Raw genomic sequence first — 23,857 nt, forward strand, 5'->3', positions numbered from 1 at the left:
GCTCTTCCGATCTTAAATACATATTTTGCTATAAAATCTAAAAGGTAACTATAGAAAATAATAATTTAAAAGGGTTTTTATTTACAATAAAATAGGGTGTAAAGTTTTGCTATATGAGATAAAATTTCCTGAAAAAAGAAGATATTTTTGGCCCAAAAAAAAGCTTGACCAAACAAGCTACTAATGGTATGACGTCCGAATTATTCGGACTCAAACGTCCGTGAAGTGCAAACAAATAAGGGGGTACACCAACTTCAATTAGATACTTGGCGAAGTTTACTACCAGGTGGGACATTTATATGTACAGTTACGCGGCGCCTTCCTGAGATTCCTTGGAAGGGCGACGTAAGTCTAGGCAACTGATGTCAGTGCAGTTGCTGTCCGCCAACTGAGGTCCCCTCCGTACGCTAGACGAGATTGTCAGTGCCGTACGGGAAAACCAATGTCAAGAGCAATTGAGAGAACAGAAATGAGAATTCAGAATGAAAGAAAGCTTGATTGCATTAATGAAAGCTATTACAGAAAAGCAACGCGGTGTCGAGGGGGAGAGACACCAGTACAGAGAATTGCTTGCTTGCTAGAAAGTTTTGATTGCTTGATCCCCCCTAATAGTACTTAAAAAAAATAATCCAAAGTTACAAGACTAGACTTGATTAAGCTAGAGAAACATAATGGAAGTACATGAAATAAAACTACTCTATATTTACAATGAAATGACTTAGTTTTCTATAAGGCAGCAGCAGGTCCGTTGTCAGCAGCAGTGTCTTTGGCATCACGGTCTGCGCGCGCGGCGTTGTCTGCGCGCGCGGCGCTGTTGGCTTCTGCCTGCGGCTTGGCGCTCGCGAGGGATATCGGCGGGGCGACAGAGGCACCTGCGCGCTTGTCACTTGGCGCGGCCAAGACCACGGGGCCGTCCGTGGCGCTAGGCATTGGGAGGTTTGCTAGGACGCCACGGGGCGCGCCCAAGGGGTCATAGGGCATGGCTGGAAAGCCGCCCATGACAGTACTCATAGATAGATAATTACAGAGAATTTTTTTTTGTTGAATATAATAAAAAAAAAATTAACTTATTACATTAAGGGAAATGCTACACTGCATAGAAGAAAGGTTAAAATCTAGTGTGTCAACAGCCACAAGGGAAAGAGAGGCGCTGAGCGAGGTGTTCGTAAGACGTTTTACACTAGTGGTCTTGCATTCAATTCATGCTGTCCCCAATTCCCAAACTCCCCAAAAGACAAAGTATATACAATTAATTGATCATTACACATACTAAAATTTTGGCTGAAGCAAAAAGGAGGTGTAATCTTTGAGATTTTGAAAAGATTGAAGGCTTAGGTTTGGATCATTTCTCAACTGCTCTATTTACATAAAAATCAATATTACGAATCTTTATTATCTATGGTCAAGCAAAATATACTTATATATTCTCAAGAAAATGACATTCTTGAGTAGCTTTTGCAAAGTTGAATTGTTATTCCATCCCATGGCATCTGGCAAGTGAAATTGGATAATTCATGTAGTAGAGGGAAAGAAAAAAAAAGGGCTGAATACATATGGAGACTGTTAAAGTTGGCACGATTTTTCATTTAGACATCTGAACTTAGGGTGTTCCTAATGAGCACGTATGTTACATGAACTTTGTTCCAATTAGGCACGTCTTGCTGAGTTGGCACATAGAGTGAGTTTCACCCAACATAGGCGCGTGAAGAGCCCAAAAAATAAAAAAAACAAAAAATTTGGCTTTTTTATTTTCCTTTTCTTCTTTATGTCCACCACCATTTCTACCATTGCCTCCTCCACTTTCACCATACCACAGCTGCCCACACCCTTTACCAACCCCTCTTCTTCACACCAAAAAGCAACCGCCAGCCCTTCTCCAAACAACCAGCTGCCGCCAAGCTCCCCCCTCCTCACCACCAAATCCTCCGCCACCCTCCTCTCTAACCCCCATCGCCGAACCCTTCTTCTTCACCCCACCCATCTCCAGCCGTCACACTTCTCCAGGAGCAGCCCCCTATTGATTAAAACTGAAATGAGTCCGAGTTCTTCATTTCAACAAAACACCATTAATGGGGGCCTTATAAAGCTTGAAGGTTTAAAATGGGTTACTTGATTTGATGAAAGTTTGTGAAATTAGTGTTGGGGTTGCCTTCGGGTCGTCGTCGGGAATCTTTAGCGGAAGTTATAACAAATTTGGAGAAGTTTCTCTTAAAAGTTTGGATTAAAATCTTGGTTGGAACAAGAACACACATGAAGATAATGAAGAACACCAAGAACACTAATTTCCAAAACAACAATTTCTCATTTTTTTAAAATGTGCTCTTTCCTGATTGGGTGTAACTTAAATTTTTCTTTTCTGTTTGAGAATGTTATTTTTATTTTGTTTATTAAATAGATTTAACATAGTTTTTCCTCTCTTTTTTGACTCAAAAAGATATACGTCCTCATTTTATTTTGTAAGTTTTACTAATTGTCAAAAGATTGTCTAATTGGAACAAAGTTCGTGTAATGTACGTGCTCATTAGGAACACCCCTAAGTTCAGGCGTCTAAATGTAAAATCGTGCCAACTTTAAGTGTCTCCGTATGTATTCAGCCAAAAAAAAAATACTGAGCTTACAGAAACTAACCACAATATTATACGTGCAAATATTTCTGGGAATGTCTTTTAGTAACTTTCTTTGTTACTTTAACAAGATCAATGTTTTGTTTTTACATCTTGAGCTTTAATAGTCTGCTCTGTTTCATATAGGAAGACAAAATAATATGGAGGTAAAACCAGCAGTTGCCGTGAGGGCCATCCTTGTTGGAGGAATTGCTGCATTTGCAAAAATTGGCGGTGCTGTTAAAGTTGCAGGAGGTATAAAAGTAGGTGCAGCTGCTGCTGCTATGACTGCTGCAGCAACTGCTGCCATTTCAGGATCCAAACAAGAAGCAAAAACTGCTTCTCAGCACTCATCAAAATGAAGCTCTCTCTGAAGAATGGTGTAGAGCTAGTGATTCCCATTTCATCTACTGATCCTTTTCTTTCAATATAATGTATTTCAGTAAGTTATAGAATAGTGGTGTTGCTAGTTGGATAAAATACATAATTGATCAAGTAGCTCACATACGAGTCTTGGATTGTTCTGTACAAATGGATGTAGGAATTTTTGAAGCGAAGTTTTTGTCATCACTTTGTTCTATAGTATATGAATGTATTGTGGCGTATGAATAAAGAATATTTGTGGCTTTACTGCTACTATCTGATTCTATAAATTATGATGGTGCATCCAGAATATGTAAGTTAAGGTTGAAACTCTACCCACTGCCTGAGTTATTCATCAAACATTTTTGACCAAAAGCCAAGATGCTAACAATCTTTTTAGCCCAGTGCGTTAAGCTCCCGCTATGCACAGGGTCCATGGAAGGGCCGGACCATAAGGGTCTATAGCACGCAGCCTTACCCTGCATTTCTGCAAGAGGTTGTTTCCTTCGAACAAGTAATTTCTAACGGGTGAAGAACTCAAACAGGGTCTGATCAAAATTGTAACCAGACACATTATTCCTTACGAAGATTCAACATCTCAACACATTCAATCTCCACCCACATTTTGGGAAAGAAGGTTGTGTTTCACCACGATAAAATAATATACTGCGTGGGAAGTTAAGAGTTACAAACTATTCACATACATGATACAACACTCAACAACCAAAAGATGCTTGGTCCAAACTCAGGTGCTCCAACTTTCCATTGTTTCCAGTACACATCCTCGTGCATGGACACAGTATTAGCTAATAAGATGAAGATAATCAAACATCCCAGGTTTGGCAAAGACATGATGATGTCAGATTTGATGCACTTTTGAATTTGCGGAACCACATGTGAAATCCGGTTGGTCAACTGAGGTCACAAACAACTCAGCATTTGGAACCTCTAACTCAAGAATGACCTAGATGTAAGACAAGAAATGTAATTGCATGAGAACTATTCGAGGTTTATTCATCTAACATCTAAAAGATAGAGGACCCTGAAAAAATTAGTAATTAGTCTAAAATAATAATGTCGGAAAACAAAGCAGGTTCAATCTGGAAATTCAATTTGCTTCCCGCAGAAAAATCCAATAATAAACTACTATCTACCACCAAATTCTTCCTTTAATACGAGAAAAAAAGAAGAAACGCATGATAAATACCATAACTTCTCAATGACATACCAAGAGGTTTTTCCCTTTGTGCAGTAATGGAGCGGGAACATAAAGGTTACACTGTGGCCCAAAGGACTGCAAAGAGCCAAATAGAAAATTCCGATTTCAGAAATGAAAGAATTTCAGGATTTTATTATCTGACCACTAAAAAGAAATACCTACAGAAATAAAAAAGCAAATTTTACCGGCCAAAATCTTCCTATATTATATCCATTGATAAATGCAACCCCTTTACTCCAGCCACGAAATGACAAAAAAGTGTCTTTCACTTCATCAACTGTAAGATGACCAGCATAGAAAGCTGGCTCTGGATGATAATCTGCGAAAGAATGAATAGTGTCACTATCCCCTATACTCTTGCACTCTGATGAATCAACCAACTGTATGACCACTTGCACACAAAGTTTTATTACTGAATCCAAACTTACTTATTCTATTTTTCAGATTCTTCCGCACAGAATTTCCAAGGTTGGTGTATGAAATAACAGAATTAATCTGTTGATCCTCATTCAGGTTGTGAAAAGGAATAGGCAACATTTTCCACTTATGCAGCGGCTCGCCATCTAAATAAACAGGAGACAGTATACCCTGCAAAGCAAGTACACAGTTTACACCATTGTGATTGAGGAAGAAGACAGAAAAGAGTAGAGGGGAAACCAAAAAAGGAGAAGGGAAAAAACAATGTTAACTTGCTAAAACTAATAAATGACAGGAAAATGTGCTGAATCAAGTGAACCTATAGAGGAATGGCAAAAACACTACATTATTCTTGTAAAGTATATGGTTTTATATAGTCTCACATTAGTTGAGGGTATGAACTGCAATATCCTTATATGATCTTGGACAATGCTCGCCTCACGAGCTACCCCTTAGGGGTTGAGTTATACTTATACCCAGGTCCATTTTCTTAACATGGTACCAAAGCCAGGTCCATTCCTAACAATGGGTTACTCAATGTTGCTCCTATGTTATGTCATCCACACTCTAGATGTCCAACCTGGACGTACAGGGGGTGTTAAGAGTCCAACATTTGTTGAGGTATGGGTTATAATCTCGTTATATGGTCTTGGACAATTCTCGCCTCATGAGTTAGATTTTTGAGTCAAGTTAGATCCAACGTCAATTTATTAGTCTCAGGGGCATCTCATGGACAATGCCTTGTAGTATTACTGAAGTTCTTTTCAGTTGGGATGAAGCTGGAGCTGAAGCAACAAACAGAGATAGATGGAGGACTGTCCCAGCATGCATCTGGTGGACAGTCTGGAAAGAGAGGAATTCTAGATGTTTTGAGGACAGAAGCAACTCAGTGCAGAAGATCAAGCTTAATTGTGTTCTACTCTTTTGTTTTTGGTGTAAACAGATTTACACAGAAGATACTGTGTCAATCTTAGATATTCTAGGGTCTTGCTAGGATTGCATACCAGCTCTCTTATTGCACTTACCTGTAAATATGGTTTTCAGTACAACCTATGTACTGATTTGATTAATATATACAAATGTTATCAGTTCAAAAAAAAAAGGCCAATTTTTCCAAGATTCTATTAGTTCGAGATCAAATTCTTGCTAGTCTAACTAATCTTACCTTTGAAGAAGTATCTACCAGACTTTTATGATGACTATTCAGTCTAAAGACTTCCATTTAAGCAGACGTACTAGTTTAGAACTGCTTTCCAGAATTCATGTACAAAATGTGCCCTCAATACCTCAGAGGACAACAGAAGTTAATGCAGATCAACTCTTAACTTACCTTCTTGTCAAAGATATATTGCCCATAGTTTATACGCCCCATATTTTCTACCTGTAAAACAAAAATAATCATAGTTTAGAAAGATGAGATTTACTTTCATCATTCATGAGTAGCGAACTGAAAAGTGAACAAACTACTGGATATGGCAATTCCTATTGAGAATGATACGGTTAGTGCATTTTCTTTTTTCCTTTTTCCTTTTCGGAGAAATGCCCGTCACAGAAACTATGCAGTTGCTCCTTTTCGTTTGAGTTCTCTTACTGTATAGTTGAACAGTAAAGGTTATCATTCCATGTTATGGACCAAACATTTCCTCTTTTCTTTTTTCTCATTCCCCAACCCCTATACCCAGCCTCTACTCCCTCTTGTTTCTTCTTGTTCTTTTCATTGCTTCATCTCCCCTTCCCCTCTTCCTCCTTTCCCCAATACTGTGCTCCCACACCCCCCCCCCCCCATCCTCTTTTTTAGATTCCTTTCTTTCTGTTTTCCTTTATTTTCTTCTTTTTCCATAAATCCTTCTCAAACCCCGTCCCCAACTCCCTGCCCTAGCTGGAATCTTTTTCCACAAACAATTAGTGGATTTTGTTTGTTCATCCATTCCCCTTTTTCTTCCTTTCTTTTTGCTTCACAACCACTAAACATAAGGAACAAATGTGTAGAAAGCAGGAAAGCAATAAATAGGGAAATTTGGGAACGAAAGAAAATACTACTAAAAAAATTACTGGAAGTAGGATCCCTCATATTAATTTATCTTACAAGTTTCAACAAAGACAACAGAATTTTTTGAAAATAGATCCTTTTCCTTTTTGTTGTTCTGTTAGTAGAATACACTTGGGAACACGTTGAGGACACCAAGAAGGAGAAGATATAGAAATGAAAAGGACTTTCTTCTGTCAACCACTTCACTGAAAACTTAGGGAGAGCTGTGCAAAAGCTGGTTTTTAAGAGTTTAGGGGTAAATTGATTCAAGAAAAAGTTTAACAAGAAAGGTGCTAAGATGAGGAATGTCAGGAAGTAATAAAGTATTTCACCCTATTTTTATTCCTCATATATTTTCATAATATGGGAATATCAAAGCAGAAGAGCACAAGTTGGCAATAAAAAGGAAATACTGAATATGTACATAAAAGGCATTCTTACGAGTCCTGCGGACCGTGTTGTTGTTCTGTTTTATATTAGGAGCACACAAGAATATGCATTTAGTGATTGAACAAAAACTATATATATGAAGTGCACTTTGTAACTTCTTCTTTAATGTATACCATTTCTAAACAGGAACACCCTATTTTCATTACAACCCTGTAAAAAAGAGAAGTAGAAGCAGTAATTGTGATCCATGCCCTTAATTTTCAGAAAGAAGTTGCTTAAAATTTTATCAAAATCAACGAAAACTTCCATCTTCGGAATTCATAGTAAGGTGTATCTCCAGAAAGGATCACATCATAACTCAAAAGCATTGCTAGACATGACAAACAGCGAGTACTACGTACCAGTATATAAATTTTGCTACCGGAAGAACATTGAGTATGAGGAAGCCTGATTGGAGTATTTGACCATCTAGCTATAGTGCCTACATATTTTGGAATTTCTTCATTGTTGTCTGAAGGGCATGAAATGAATACTTGCCCCCTGTCACGCACCTGCAAAATTATATTAAGACACTCTTTTGTACAATAACAGTGGCATAAGCGCAAAAAAGACATAGCAGTAAATCAAATTTCATTTCCTTTCGAAAGAAAAAATTGACAAGCTCAGACCAAAACCCAAAAAGGTTAACACACGGGTAAGCCCCAGCAATCGGCTAGGCTGAGCTAGCTGACATATTACACGATGGCCAAAGTATATTGAAGATATTATTCAATTGGACAGAGATATAGCTTCTTAGTAAGGAGATGAAATTCAGTTAATACCTGCACCAATGAGACACAAAGGGATAGCTCTATTCACATCAGTGAATCTCCAAAGTGGAAGTAGAAAAGAACTACGGTTGTTTAACTGAAAACCTTTTACCAGTACTAATTAAATGAAATAAGGAAACAGACAGACATAACGGAAACTTTCCATTTTTTTTTTTTTTTTTTGAGAAGGATCTTTCCAGTTATATGACAAAACCACTTACCTTTGGTATGAACAACAAACTTCCATTAGCTTTTGCTTTGTAATCAGAAACATAAAACACGAAGCCAAACATCTGAACAAGAAAAAACATTAAAATAGGTGGATCATATCAATCAGGCACTTTAATAACTCAGAACTATGAAACATGCATACATGATAAGAGTATGTTATACCTGGCCCAAAGACTCCATTGCAAGTGGGTCTTCAGATTCAGTGACACCATCAAAGTATTTGGTATCAATTATGTTGAACAGAGATTTAGTCTTCTGCAACTTAATGAGGCCATATGCTTTCTTTTCATTATTGGGAGGAACTGAGGCAAGAGGCCCTGCAGTATATTTAGCAATCACCCTCCGAAGAGCTGAAAGTTGATTAATGAAAGATAATGAGGTAGCTTACAAAAGTATCTTTAACCAATTAGTTGGAGATGGAAAATATTCTCATAAGGTTAGAAAATGATTAAAGCTTACAACTGAATTTTGCATTTCATTAAAGTGATATGGTTTTGATCACTTAAGTAAGACAGAGAACTGGTTCATACTTCAGATTTATGGACAAAAGTTGAAGCTGCAACGAGCCCAAAAAATCTTTTTATTTTTATTTTATGTCATGTCCACATGTGGGAATATACTGGATATGTTGTTGTTGTTGTTGTATAACAATGGCGTCCTGACCAATTTATGTGCATTTAGACTATTCCACCAGTTACCTATTAACTCCAACCAGCGCGGTGCCTGGTAACTCTGCCCGCCAAGACTTAAGCAGAAGGGAATAAATCACCTCACAATTGTTGCCTTGCTGGGATTTGAACCGCAGCTCCGATGGTTCTCATCCCACTTCATTGACGGCTAGGCCACATGGGTGGGTGTCACTGAGCCCAAATATTCTAAAGAGACATCTACTATTTTTTCCATCTTTGCTCCAAACAATGTTCTAAGGAAGTTATGATTTGGACCTTTTGAGTCCTCTCACAAGTGACATACTCTAGTTAAGCCAATAAAGTGAGGCATATATGCCATATTTCTCTTGCAAGTTCATAGTGTAGCATTACACAATGGACTGATTCTTAATCTTTCTCACATAGGTAGGATATGTCACACAATTTACCGGGAGTGCACTGAACAGGGGAATGGAATGCAAAGAAATACTTCTGTCAAGTCTTCTGATCTTTGGTTACACTACTAAGAGGAAACACTTGATGAGATATAAAACAATTTGATCATTTGAGAGAGCAAAAATAGTCATCATTCACTTTCCAGGACTTTTTCTTTGTCCATGGAATTAAAAGGGTTTCTTCCTTCTATTTAACAAACAATACACCCTCCCCCCTCCCAAGGAAAAAAGTAAAGAAGAAAAGAAAATCAGGAAAAAGAGTCCAGACTGAAAAGATAAAGGTCTTATACCCCCTCAATCCTCTAATCTTGAAAAATTCTGACCTTCCACCAGTAGGAAGTTCCATGGAAAGGGACAAACAAAAGATAAACAAAAACTTCAAAGAAAAGGTTCCATAATAAGATAACAGATGGCAAGGAAAAGCTTTGCCATGATAAAATTACAACAAGAGAACAGGTATATATTCAGATTAGTACACCTTGGTATTTTGGATTGTCAATGTCGCCAGATTCTTTGATAGGTGCATCCTGGACAAGGTCTTTAGTTTTATTACTAGGATAGAGCAAGAAACTTCAATGAAAAATATCACAAATTATCTCACATAATCATAGGATGTAAGATCAGGCTTGTAATCAGACTCGTCTGCACCAGTATTTGCACCACTATAAAACCCAAAATTTGTTCCACCATGCGCCATCTAGGAGAAAAGAGTATATATCAGCTTGGTATCAAGTAATGATATGTCACTATAAACAGCAGGATTGGAACTCACGTAGAGCACAGCTGATCCATTTCTTGACAAGATCCGTTCTAAGCAAGTTGCTGTAACAGTTGCATCAGTATTCGCAATATGCTCTCCCCAGTGCGTGAGCCAGCCAGTGTAGAACTCCCTAAATACCAAAGCCTATCAACATCACCTATAGCAGCTGATGGCTTGATAAGAAAGGAGCAAACAAAAAGACACTAACGTAGAAAGAGGTGGTGATTTCCCTGGTGCATTGAACTCTTTTTGCAACTTAAAATTGGGCCATGGATCGTCTCCAGTTGTAAAATCGACAGCTAAAGTAGAGAATCCATGATTAGAACCAAGCTGACAAGAACTTCCAAAGACAAATATTACAGAATATAAGACAGCCAATTTAAAAAATAACTTTTTGAGGAGGCTACATAACGTCCTATTTTATTATTCAATTTGATTATCAAGTAGAGATTATCATCTGCACTAGCCACATTGACAGAGACAGCAGCATTTTACTTGTTTCGAGTTGGTAAGTTTTACGGGTTGGTATTAACTGCTACCTGAAAAGACAGCATCCCCAGGAATAGTCCCTTTGTTAAGATTTTCTCTTGAACCTCCATCTGTTGTATATCTGTTAACCATCAGGTAGTCAATGATACATAACAGTAAACTCCAAAACGAAAAACAGAGCAAAGCATAATAGACTGAAACCCAACCTTAAAAGATATTTGATATTTAATCAGGGAAATACAGTCATACAGACACACGCACGCGGAAAGAAAATATCGAAAGGCTAGCAATCAAGCAACCGTATTACAGTTTTGAGAAGGTTTAAGTCAAGCGAGAGGATCAAACAAGATCATAACAGCAACTTACAGGATAACATCATCTCCAAGGTGTCTGCGGGCTATCCTTGCTAAATGATGCAGGTAGGCCTTGTCATCTCCATATGAACCAAATTCATTTTCTATCTGTCCCATTTTCACCATTCAGTGTAATCTACATCTATTGGCTTATACAAAAGCTGAAACACGGTAAAAAGAAAATCATGGAATGCCAAGTATTTCATCATGTATAAAATAGAACTTCCGTCATAATCGTATTTGACTTCCAGGTAGATGAAAAAGTCTATGGACTGGGTATTTATGATGATAATTCTAATTTTAATGGAACAGCAGTAAGTCTTTTGAAAGATGTCATCTCAAAGCCAAAAATAACATTAGGTAAAGTTCTATGAGCCCGTTTGGATGGGCTTATTTTAAGTAGCTTTTAAGCCAAAATAGCTTTTAAGCCATAAGTTAGGATTTCTAGCTTTTGGCTTTTAGCTTATTTTTGTCATTTTAGCTTAAAAACAAGTGCTTAAAAGCACTTTTTTTACTTTATCCAAACACTACAAAATGGCTTAAAAGCACTTAAAATAAGCCAATCCAAACGGGCTCTAAATATGTTACTGTTGAAGACATAATTAAGGAAATAAAAATATAGCCTCTCTAAAATCTTAAACTTTCAGACGAGGTAGTTACAGAATTCAACATGATATCAAAGCCAACCTTTGACAAGCCCGTTTTAGCACCTCTAAGTTTGCATTGAAGTTCATGTATGAATTGCAAAGGGTTACACGTGAGGGAGGATGTTGAGTTATGTTATCTTTGCAACCTTTGGCAAGCCCGTTTTAGCACTCCATAAGTTTGCATTGAAGTTCATGTATGAATTGCAAAGGGTTACATGTGAGAGAGGATGTTGGGTTATGTTATCTTGCCACAGAGGATGCCAGTTGCCTAACGTCTTTCAAAGGAGTTTATAAGATCTTGGGCCACTCCAATCATAACCTTAAGGTTTGAGTTGAAGAGATCAGATCAGGTAAAGAATCAAACCCCATGAGAAGGGGCGGACGAGTTGGGAACACAATTAAGTAAATAAGAATGTACCCTATCTGAAAGATAAGCTTTTAGATGAGGCAATCACACAATTTAACTGTAATCTTAAAATCTTGGAGAAAGTATGTAGTGCAATTTATTAGAAAGGGTTTGGGACAGAGAAAAATATATCAAGTAAATAGGGGTAAATGCAGGCTCCTATTCTTACTAAGTTTTCAGGAGCATTTGAGTAATAAGTAGGAGCTCACAGTTTAAACAAAGGGCATTTAGTGTATCTGATTATTCTAGCGCATTAAATGGAACTTCATATAAACCTTAAGAAGGCATTTTATATAAACTTACCACAATAACAGCTAAAAGAATTACTATCTTGATTAAATATAGCGTTCACATATGTAAAATAGGAGGTCACCCTAAATTTGTACCATTTTTTGATATGTTGCCATTTGTTTTTGTTTCAGAAAAAAAAAACAATGAGAGATGTCATGACTTTAATTGCATCTAATATCTCTGTAACCAAATACTGGAATCAAGTATCAGTGAACGTTAAAGTCATACCTTTCATATCTCCTTTGTGGGATGGATAAAATATAACTTAAACTTATCAATTACTCATCTTGTTACTCACAATTTAGGTACAATGTTACGAAGGGTTATCAATCTACCACATTACTAAGACAAGCAACAGGATTTCAGATATTTGCCAAAATACATCTCATACTCATACTTTAGCTCTGCAGACCAAAATGTTTCATTATAGGAAACTAAGAAGCACACTTCCAATAGTATAAAAGATATTCCATATCCGCAAGGTTTGAGTATTAACATATCTACGCTCTGATGATCCTTCATCAAAGTTCTAGTTACAGGATTTCCAATCCTAGCAGGAAAGGGAGGGAAACGGATACTCAATTTAAAGTGAGTAAACAGAATTCCATACTCGATCTCATAGATACATATAGAATTCTGCGGAAAGCCGTATTCGATGAAAGTCGTATGTACGGCTTGGAGGGAGATCTTTCATATTTCCTGGGCAGATCATAGAATTTGCAGGTGACACATCATATTTGTTCAGAACTTACAGCATCTAGCTTTTTTGCTGCATTTTGCTATAACCTATTATTCTATATGTGGAATTGTATTTATCTGGATTAATAGCTATGTTATTTTAATGAAGCCAGCTTTGCGAAGTTCAATTCACCTGGACCATCATTATAGGGCCGCCATTTTTGTATGCATAAGAGACTATCTTCGGCAGCAAAATTCCCCACCATCTCTCAACCTGTAATCATTTTTAAGATTACATACAATACCACTAAATCAAGCAAATGATGCTTAAAATGCTAAAAGAAAAAAAAAAAGTTGCTCCATCGATGTTGAGTGGAATAGGCTAGCAAGACTACCATTAACTTTCTTTAAAGAAAAAAACAAAGGATGAAACAGAAAAACAGAGATCAGTTGCGCGATCGACAATTTCTTAAAGTTTCAGTCACAAACTCATAGAAAGAAAATATGTTGTTAAAACTGCTATTTTAATCCTATCTCTCCTGCACATAGGAGAGGCACTCTATTCAGCGCATCAAAAAAAGAGTTGATGTGATGACTACCAGAAATCCAGAAGACAGCATTCGGCATTACTTCTTGAAAAGTTATAGCTATAACCCATAAAGATTCAAGAAGAGCACATTTTTTAGAAATGGAAGTCAAGAAGAGCACATTAGATTCCTAATTATCTGCAATGGTGATCGACAGGATATGAGGAGTTCTTAATGAAGTGATATAGCATACATCCATGTGTAATGCATCTTTAGTAGGCTTCACATTTATTTCTAACTTCTTGTCATTCACATCATGTTGTTTGTGTAAGAAAACCTATATAAAATGATTACAATACAGTCCTGGATCTAGTTGAGTGATTGTTTACTTGAAAATGAATATCAATCTTGTTTGATGTTCTTTTTCCTTTCCTTTTCTTATAGTGGAAATTAATCATATTATCTCTAGCAGCAATTGAGAAATCACTATATTTAATATTTGACAATTAAAGAAATAGACTACCTTCCTAATGCCAACAAGTCAGACTAGCAGGTACCCCGTCGTCTGTAGGATCAACATGTTACAGCCTAGTTTACTCTTTTTTCTTTACTTCTCTTTCTCTAAGAAGGGTAAGATGCAAGCACGCAGCCTAGCTTAAAGTTGCTTGGTAACCCATTTGTACACTTGGATTCCCTTGGACCATGCCTAGTTCATCCCAAAAAGATTGTGAACTCCTATGTAAGCTTAATCTGGTCAGCAACTGACTTGTGGATGTGGGATGTTCTAGGTCTTGTGCAGCATTTATGACCACAAAGAAAACCATAAGTAACTAGAACAATTGGAATACATACCAAGTCAATGAAAGCAGGATCTGACGATCTAAGTCTTACAGCAGGTTCAATGGCAAGTAACCAAGCAGGGAAACCCCCAAAATCCCATTCTGCAGCAAGAAGTAAAGAAAACGTCAATAAACATTTCCAGAACATTTGCTGATAAGCTTATACAGCAAAAGATGGACAACATAAAACGGTAAAATTCAATCATTCCCTAGCATATTCATATAAGTACAAATGGAGCTGAAATTTATACATGAAAAAATGCAAAATCTTGACTTTGAAAGTACAGTAGAGATGCTAGTGATAACTAATAAAAGGAAAGACGCTTGGTCAATCCACTTGTAGAGTAAATTAGGTCCTGCTGGAGTAAACCATGGTTGCCCTGGCATTGAAAGGGTTTCAGTATGAACAGATCTTGAGAGAGCATTTCCTGAAAACGTTCTTCTGGAAACTGATGGACATCCTTAACCAATATACTTACCTTTGAACACTAGATGTAATAGTGGCAATAGCTTCAGAAAGTGTTGGCTGCCTGTGTCCCTCTAGTAAATCAGATTGATGCGACAGGTCCCATGGAATTTGTGGAAGATGGAAGTAGTGGAGGCTATAAAAGGGTTCTTTACAGAACAAAACTCCAGAATCGATCTTGAATATTCATCTTTTCAAAGTTCATCAGCATCAAGATGGTAATGGAACTCGTATTTCCTTTTGGTTTGACGCATATGGAAATTCAGCTTCAATGATGCTCAGATTAGCTGTTCTTGTTTCTACAATAAAAGGAGGTTTCATTTACTAATTTTGTTGTTCTGGCCCTTGTGAAGCAGGTAGGATATGGTTTTTCATGTGCACCGATACAAAGGAGAACTATCTTAATGCCTTTTTTTTTTTGAGAAGGTAACATATTTATATATTCACTGTTCCTTGAGCTAAGGGTCTATCGGAAACAGCCTCTCTATCAGTCTATCTCTATGAGGTAGGTGTAAGGTCTGCGTACACACTACCCTCCCCAGGCCCCATTTATGGGATCAAACTGGGTTTGTTATTGTTGTTGTTGTTGTTGTTGTAACATATTTATATATTAAAATATAGACTGCACAAAAGATATGAAGTCCCCCATATTTACAATATGGAATGTAACAACAGATACTCCTACTCCTTAGTCTTCTACAAGGAATCTAAACTTAATGCCTTTTAAGGTCTATATGAATTGAAGAAATTGGAGGCCCTTTGACGGATTAGAGAATCCTTTCCGGGTGATCTAGAGTTCATCCTTTCGTTTTCTTGTCCATCCAGGTTTTGGTTTTTTCAAGTTGTAAAGATAGACGTACTAAACAATATTGCTACTTGGTCAGAATACTCTTTGAGCCACACATAGCTATAATTGCAATATATGTTGGACTTGCTGCACCATAATTTTTACGTTTTTTCCTGCGCAATTAGATAGAAAATGGTAGATAGAACTCCCTAGACCTGCTGCAGCAGTAAATAGAGAAGATTTTACACTTCCTTGATGCATAAGCAAATTTGGAAGTAAGTACTAAAAATAATGAGACATTCTATGAATTTATTAGATTTCCTTATATATTCACTCTTAGTCAAAGGAGAAGTTCATTTTTCCCGATGAACTTCATGGATCTTGGTCCTTCCTCCAACATTTCACACGTGCAATTCAATTAGTTACAATTGAGATTTTATAAAATCAATTGAAGGAGGACTGAACTTGAGGAAAATTATACTTCACGAATGAGTAATGACTAGAAATCTGCGACGTTGTACAAGAGAAAGCTCATGTCTGACCTGCACAAATATAAGGCCCAACTCGAAGCATCACCAGGAGATCCAATTTCTGACAAAGATTAAGAAAAGAAAAAATATCTGCGATTCCTTCAAAAACCAGTTGGCCTTCTCTTGGTTCATGCAAATTCCATGGGACATATATTTGAATGGTATTCAAGCCCAATGCCTTCGCTCTCAGCAGTCTATCTTCCCAATACTAAAGCGAGTATTGATATATCAATACCTCAATTCAAATTGGTATTACCAAACAACATAAGAAGAAAATAACTCCGTTTACAGAAAAAGAAACAAATCAAAAACAAAAAAGAAATGTCTGCCTTCACCACTCCTTGAAGGACTTAAAAGTGAAAGTTTGACTTTCAACTTAATGTGTGCAAGTGAACTATCACTAACTTGTTTTGAAGTGTTTGACAGAAACAACTCAAAAATGCATTTATGATGATTTTACAGGTAACTTGTACAACACTATAACGGATTTCAAAGAACAGTTAAATGAAAAACCAAAATTCCTTGTAAATTTCACGTAGGAGAAATTCTGTATGCATGACATCGATATGATGTATGCAGAATCTGCACCAAATGAAAGTTTTTATGCTAGACTGATTACTTAAGCACTAGTGTTACCTTTTAATCATCATTTTCCTAACAAAGAGTTCATCAAAGAGCATATGAAGTTATCTATCAAACAAGTTTGCTTCACTTTAAAGGAGCACCCTTACTGTGTGTGTTTTTGCGTGTCTTTGAACAAGATTATATACTATGATCAGAAGTATTCAGTTATCCATAGGAAACCCATGGACTAAAGTACCTCTGGAAGAACCCGAAAGTAGTGGACATCGCCGCCTATAATCTGAAAAGGCTTTCCATCTTTCCAGAACATGTCATCCGCAATCTCAAATTTTCTCTCATTTCCCTGCCAATTTAAGAATCAAGCAACTTCTGAATGAAAATATACGAAGTAAGTGCAATTAATCAATCAGCTACACCTCTAATCACAAACTAATCCGTATAAACCTTGTATTTTATTCTACTCTATGAAATTCATCATAATGAGACTATTTTTATGCTGATCCTTAACCTACCGTTACACTGAATACTCAAATTAAGTGCAACTTTTTCTTAAAAAGCTTGAATTAGGTATTAAAAAACATAAAATTTCAAATTCGTACCACAGAGTTAAGTGTTGCGAGGTCGGAATGAGAAGAAGAGAAAGAAGGAAGAGGAGCAAAGGCAGGTGCGAAAGATCCGAAAGCTAAGAGAGCTAAGAGGAGCATGAAGATCGTCGTTCCCAAGCGTCTTTTTTTCGCCATTGCTCCGAGACTGGAAAGGCCGCTTTTCTTCACTGTTGTAGTCATTGAAAGTTGAAAAGTCAATTCGGTCGTTCCTTCGTTAGGTGATAAGAATGCCACTGTAATTTCTCCATTTGCTGTCAATGGCACCCCCACCCCACCCTCACTCCCACACCGGCACTGTTAACTAGTCAAAATAGATAAGTTCATTAACGAAATTTAGAGCCCGTTTGGATTAGCTAATTTAAAGTAGCTCATAAGTTTTAGGTGCTGAAAAGTATTTTTAAGTGTTGAAACTAATTTAGTAAATAAGCAGTTATGTGTTTGGATACTGTATGGGTCAAAATTAGATCAGAGAAATTCGGCACGAGGTCGTGGTCGTTGTCGGACAGGCCAAGGTCGGACCGTCATCAATGGTCGTGGTCGGACAGGCCAAGGTAAGACCGTCATCAATGGTCGTGGTCGGACAGGCCAAGGTCGGACCGTCATTAATGGTCGTGGTCGGACTGGCCAAGGACGGACCGTCATCAATGGTCGTGGTCGGATAGGCCAAGGTCGGACCGTCATCAATGGTCGTGGTCGGACCGTCATCAAACATCTAGTTCGCTTTGGAAAACTCAAAAGGAATATTCTACCGAATATTCCCTGTAAATTATACCTTTTTTTTAGGATTTTCTATGGATACCCCCTTATAAATAGGAGGGGAGGACTTCCCTAAAAAGGGGGGCTCTCTCCTTCTCCCTCTCCCTCTTTCTAGAAAATATGTAAACACACATCTCAAGAGAAATGAGAGGATATGTGATCCAATACCTTCATCAGATCCAAAAAGGGTCATGAGGTTCTTGTACTTGTCTATCATTCATCTTTATGAAAAGAAAGAAGATCCGTCTCACCGAAGATCGGGTGAACCTTTTCCGTTACTCATATCTTTGTTATTTAATGCATCTTTCTTTATGCCATTAGATCTGGTCATAATCGCCGTCAACATTTATGTTCGACTATGTCTTTTAATTCGTATTATTCATCTCGGATCTAGAGTTAATTATTCTTAACTAGGATTTACCCCTTCATATTTTTCGATTGATTTGCTCGGAAAGTATTTGATAATTTTCTAGTCAAACAATTTGGCGCCGTCTGTAAGGATTTTCTAGTTAAAGTTCTAGTTTTCTCTAGATCTTTAAAATTGATCAAGGTTACGTTTCCTCTATCCTGCTCATTTTTAAACTTATCGTCCTCAATTTGTGAGACTGATCTGTAAAGGGCACCCCTGTTTATTACTAGAATAACAAGATAAGTCAACATGTAATACATGACCACTATCAAAATTCATGACAATAAACACACCCTTTTGAAATTTAATAATCAAAACACTAAACTACTAGAAAAGCAATAGTATTAAATTATTCTAGCGTACGTGCATTTGTCTTAAAAAGTTTGGTTTGGTCCATCTGCGGGCCCTCTGAAATTCAACTACATTTTCCCTATGTTTATTCCTCCTCCCTTAGATATTGTCTCTGAACTACCAAAACCCTTAAAAATTATTTTTTACACAAATTTCTAAACCCCTGACATAACAAGAATTCATCTGTCAACTCTGTGACACAAAAAAGAAAGTACAGAGAGGAGAAATACTAAGTGGAAGAAAACAAGATTGAGTTATATTGATCATGTCAGAAGAGGAATCAGATATTCTTCTTCGTCTTGCATTATTCCACTTCTTGCTACTGATTACTACATGAAGGTTTCATTACTGTGAGCAGTGGCGTACATGGTGGCGCAGTGCTTAGGAGCCATTTGCGGCATTGGCTTAGTGAAAAGGTTCATGAAGCATGACTATAACACGTATGGCGGTGGTGCTAATACCGTTGCAGTTGGCTACTCGACCGGCATAGCATTGGGTGCTGAGATTATTGGCACTTTCGTCCTTGTCTATACCGTCTTCTCCGCCACTGACGCCAAAAGCAAAGCGCGTGATTCTCGTGTCCCCCACTGAGTGGATCATCTTTATATGGGAATTTAAGTCCATAAAGAGTAGGAGATATAGTCATCTGGTGCCCTCTTCTTCCCCAACCGTTCCTCTATCATATAATATGCTATCTGTACAACAAAAAAAAAACTTTACTAAAGCGGACAGCCACGCCAAAATAGGTAGCGGTTACTGAAAGCATAACCGGAAAAGGGAATAAGGTCACTCCTCTCCATTCGTAGACCGATCAAATCGAGGTAACGAACGCTTTTATTTTGTTTTAACTGACTATTTCTCTAAGTGGAATAGAAGCAGGAGCAATCTCCCAGAAAATACATTGTATTCCCCAATACAAGCAAAATTAAGCAAACTGGGACTCCCCCAGGAAATACATCACATTCTTCGATACAAGCAAAATTAAGCAAACGGGGACTCCCCCAGGAAATACATCATACTCTCCAAATGCAAGCAAAATTAAGTAAACTGGGACTCAGGCTAAGTGCCTTCGCCATCAAAATTTGATAAGTTCGACCTCGTTCAAACTGCGATAAAGGCTAAGTGCCTTCGCCATCAAAGTTTGATAAGTTCGACCTCGTTCGAACCGGGACTCAGGCTAAGTGCCTTCGCCATCAAAGTTTGATAAGTTCGACCTCATTCGAACTGGGATAAAGGCTAAGTGCCTTCGCCATCAAAGTTTGACAAGTTCGACCTCGTTCGAACTGGGATAAAGGCTAAGTGCCTTCGCCATCAAAGTTTGATAAGTTCGACCTCGTTCGAACTGGGACTCAGGCTAAGTGCCTTTGCCATCAAAGTATAACAAAGTTTGACCTCGCTTAAATCGAGTTAAAGGCTAAGGGCCTTCGCCAAAAAAGAAGAATTTGACATCGATCGAATGACGACGGGTTAACATTTCGATAAGTCGAAATAACACCCTTTAAAGCCAAGGGCCTTCGCCAAAAAGAATTTGACCCCGCTCGAATTACAATGGGTTAACATTTCGATAAGTCGAAATAACGCCCTTTAAGGCCAAGGGCCTTCGCCAAAAAAGAAGAATTCGACATCGATCGAATGACGACGGGTTAAAATTTCGATAAGTCGAAATGACACCCATTAAGGCCAAGGGCCTTCGCCAAAAAAGAAGAATTCGACATCGATCGAATGACGACGGGTTAACATTTCGATAAGTCGAAATAACACCCATTAAGGCCAAGGGCCTTCGCCAAAGAAGAAGAGTTCGACCTTGATCGAACGACGACGGGTTAACATTTCGATAAGTCAAAATAACACCCATTAAGGCCAAAGGCCTTCGCCAAAAAAGAAGAATTCGACATCGATCAAATGACGACGGGTTAACATTTCGATAAGTCGAAATAACACCCTTTAAGGCCAAGGGCCATCGCCAAAAAGAAGAATTCGACCTCGCTCGAATCACAACGGGTTAACATTTCGGTCTTAGCTCGAAATAACACCCCTACGGCCAAAGGCCATCGCCAAAAAGAAAAATTCGACCTCGCTCGAATTATAACGGATTAACATTTCGGCCTCGTCCGAGCCAGTATCTGAATTATATTAGGAATACAAGAAAATCAGAGTGAGACAAATTCTGATCTCGTCTACAATTTGAGTCCATGACACAACCGCACCTATATAATTTTAGTGGTCACACTATTCAACTGATGTACATGGCGCACCAAGAAAGTGCCTTAATTATTGATACCTTTTCTTTAAGCTAATGCATGTTACATGTTTGATTATTGATAATTAAGGGTAACTCCAGAGAGTATATGATGCATCAAAATGTTCAGGAAACTCATTGTAATGCGACGTCCTCATCCTAGGAGGCTCATAAGCATTACCTCTGCCATGTCAACCAACAATCTTGGCATGCCAAAAACTTCCTCTTCATCAAAAACTCTTGCCCCGTTGCTCCTTCATCTCCAACTTCAGCTGTGGCGCGTATGCCTGCTGCTGTTAGGGGAGCTGGCATTGTATACGAACACATTGAGTCCGGGAAGTTCAATATCAGGACCTTTTAATGCCAAAGCAGCAACATCATATGCTGCAACTGCCATCTCTGGTGTTGGATAAGTATGCGAGGATACCACTTTTGACCCGAAGAACGGCACCCTCAGCCGCGATCCACACCAGTCAACCTCTCCATCCGAATTTTTCGAACCACGATTAATGAAGTCCGCTCACCGAGCTCGACCAAAAGACGACCTCGATAAGCGGAGGGACTAACTGTATGGGTCAAAATTAGATCAGAGAAATTCGGCACGAGGTCGTGGTCGTGGTCGGACAGGCCAAGGTCGGACCGTCATCAATGGTCGTGGTCGGACCGGCCAAGGTCGGACCGCCATCAATGGTCGTGGTCGGACAGGCCAAGGTCGGACCGTCATCAATGGTCGTGGTCGGACAGGTCAAGGTCGGACCGTCATCAATGGTCGTGGTCGGACTGGCCAAGGACGGACCGTCATCAATGGTCGTGGTCGGATAGGCCAAGGTCGGACCGTCATCAATGGTCGTGGTCGGACAGGCCAAGGTCGGACCGTCATCAATGGTCGTGGTCGGACCGTCATCAAACATCTAGTTTGCTTTGGAAAACTAAAAAGGAATATTCTACCGAATATTCCCTGTAAATTATACCTTTTTTTAGGATTTTCTATGGATACCTCCCTTATAAATAGGATGGGAGGACTTTCCAAAAAGGGGGTTCTCTCCCTCTCCCTCTCTCTCTTTCTAGAAAATATGTAAACACACCTCTCAAGAGAAATGAGAGGATATGTGATTCAATACCTTCATCATATCCAAAAAGGGGTCATGAGGTTCTTGTATTTGTCTATCATTCATCTTTATGAAAAGAAAGAAGATCCGTCTCACCGAAGATCGGGTTAACCTTTTCCTTTACTCATATCTTTGTTATTTAATGCATCTTTCTTTATGCCATTAGATCTGGTCATAATCGCCGTCAACATTTATGTTTGACTATATCTTTTAATTCGTATTATTCATCTCGGATCTAGAGTTAATTATTCTTAACTAGGATTTACCCCTTCATATTTTTCGATTGATTTGCTCGGAAAGTATTTGATAATTTTCTAGTCAAACAGATACAAGTGCTGAAATTGATAATAAAGTGCTGCAGTATTTGATAAAAAACTGTTGATAAGCTCTTTTTTTCTGTTAAAATGACTTGAATAACCTTAGAACTGTTTACACTTATAAGGGCGTAATTTCTTCAAAATTTTAGATTCCAGATAGATCCAAATACAAAATATCCTACTTGTCATTTTATTTTAAATACAACTGTGATTAGATAAGATAAATTTATGATAAATAGTAATTTATTTTATGATAATCATATTATCATAAGTTATAATAATTAATAAATTGATAAAAAAATTGAGTAAAAGAATAAACCTAAATAGGATAAAATATTTGAAGAAAAACATTATCTTCATCACCACAACACTTACAAAGCAATACACAAAAAATTTGGTATGTCCCATTTATTACATACAGTTCAAAGATTAATACACAATCACATAGATACAAATATGCAAAGGAATAGAGATTTTGCTTACCTAAAATAGTATGAGAATTACAGACTTGAAGAGGGAGGGGGAGGGGGGGGGGGGTTAGGTTGAAAAATATGCGAGGAAGTGAGTATCGATGTAGGAGTTTTGTTTTGAAAAGGAATATTTTAGGGATAAAATAGTAAAAAACTTGGTCAAACTTAAAGTGCTTATAAGCTAAAAATTCATAAATTGGGGGTGACCAGCTTATGGCTTTTGGCTTATTTTTGCCTTGTAAGCACTTGGCTTATAAGCACTTTTAACTTTACCAAACGTGTAGATAAGCCGAAAAGTGCTTATAAGCTAGTTTGACCAGCTTATAAGCTTAGCCAAACACCCTCTTACCCTCGATAATTAAGAAATAGCCATAGTTTAAAAAGTAATCAAAATTTAGTCATTTTTTCATGCAAAGATAAAATATGAACAAAAGCACCCTTAAAAATTCAAAAAATTTCCAGCACAATATGCTGAATTTCGAGTTTTTTTGCATATGAGATTCTAGTATAATGTGCTAGATTTTATAATATGCTGGAGTTTCAACATAATATGCTGGAATTTTATACGTATGAGCTCCATAATCTAGCATATTATGCTTGAACTTTTTCGTGTTTGAGTTCCAACATAATATGCAAGAAGTGTATAAGTAAGAACTCCATAATCCAGCATATTATGTTGGAATTTTCTATGTTTCAGCAAAATAGTAGCCAGGGGCGGCCCTTCCATAAAGCAGGTAAAGCAACTGCTTTAGGCCGCACATTTATGGGGCCCCCATTTTTGTTACACATAAATAGGCTATGATAAGTTTAAAAAAGGTTATGTGAAGTGAAATGGTTTGATTTCTTTTTTTAACTAGTATAAAGAAGAGGATTTGCAACCGCTATGATTTCTGCCAAAAAAATTGCACTTGAAATGAATATCGAACCCGAATTTCATAAGAAACGTGTAATATATAGGAAATAACAATTTGATGAGAATGTTGATAATAAAATCTCAAAATCTTCGAAAAGTTCTTCGGTGTTGATTACTTTATACATAGTAGACAAGGCTGTTTTTTTTTTCACTTCAAAATAGATTTGAAC

At 37.7% G+C, this 23,857-nt stretch overlaps 2 protein-coding genes across 3 annotated transcripts; one reads left to right on the forward strand and one right to left on the reverse strand.

The window, feature by feature from the left end:
• Positions 1 to 1,765: 1,765 nt before the first annotated feature.
• Positions 1,766 to 3,239, forward strand: LOC109209705. The gene is made up of 2 exons (XM_019373023.1): positions 1,766 to 2,093; positions 2,751 to 3,239. The coding sequence occupies exons 1-2, from the start codon at positions 1,766 to 1,768 to the stop codon at positions 2,963 to 2,965; spliced, it is 543 nt and encodes a 180-aa protein (XP_019228568.1). The 3' UTR covers positions 2,966 to 3,239.
• A 260-nt stretch (positions 3,240 to 3,499) lies between these two features.
• LOC109209704 (beta-galactosidase 17) lies at positions 3,500 to 17,392 on the reverse strand. Of its 2 annotated transcripts, none has more exons than XM_019373022.1 (19): positions 17,118 to 17,392; positions 16,757 to 16,861; positions 15,949 to 16,144; positions 14,167 to 14,255; positions 12,981 to 13,061; positions 10,779 to 10,873; positions 10,463 to 10,533; positions 10,132 to 10,222; positions 9,936 to 10,053; positions 9,765 to 9,860; positions 9,642 to 9,690; positions 8,224 to 8,378; positions 8,052 to 8,123; positions 7,423 to 7,572; positions 5,933 to 5,983; positions 4,614 to 4,773; positions 4,371 to 4,504; positions 4,195 to 4,260; positions 3,500 to 3,930 (listed from the first exon to the last, which is right to left on the reverse strand). In XM_019373022.1, exons 1-19 carry the CDS (start codon positions 17,301 to 17,303, stop codon positions 3,826 to 3,828), a joined length of 2,070 nt encoding a protein of 689 aa, XP_019228567.1. In that variant the 5' UTR covers positions 17,304 to 17,392; the 3' UTR covers positions 3,500 to 3,825. The 2 variants fall into 2 exon arrangements, with proteins under 2 accessions (XP_019228567.1, XP_019228566.1); XM_019373021.1 differs by having other exon boundaries at positions 8,224 to 8,411.
• Between the last annotated feature and the right edge of the window lie 6,465 nt (positions 17,393 to 23,857).

The sequence above is a fragment of the Nicotiana attenuata genome, unplaced genomic scaffold, assembly GCF_001879085.1.
Source record: "Nicotiana attenuata strain UT unplaced genomic scaffold, NIATTr2, whole genome shotgun sequence".
NCBI classification, from domain to species: Eukaryota; Viridiplantae; Streptophyta; class Magnoliopsida; order Solanales; family Solanaceae; genus Nicotiana; species Nicotiana attenuata.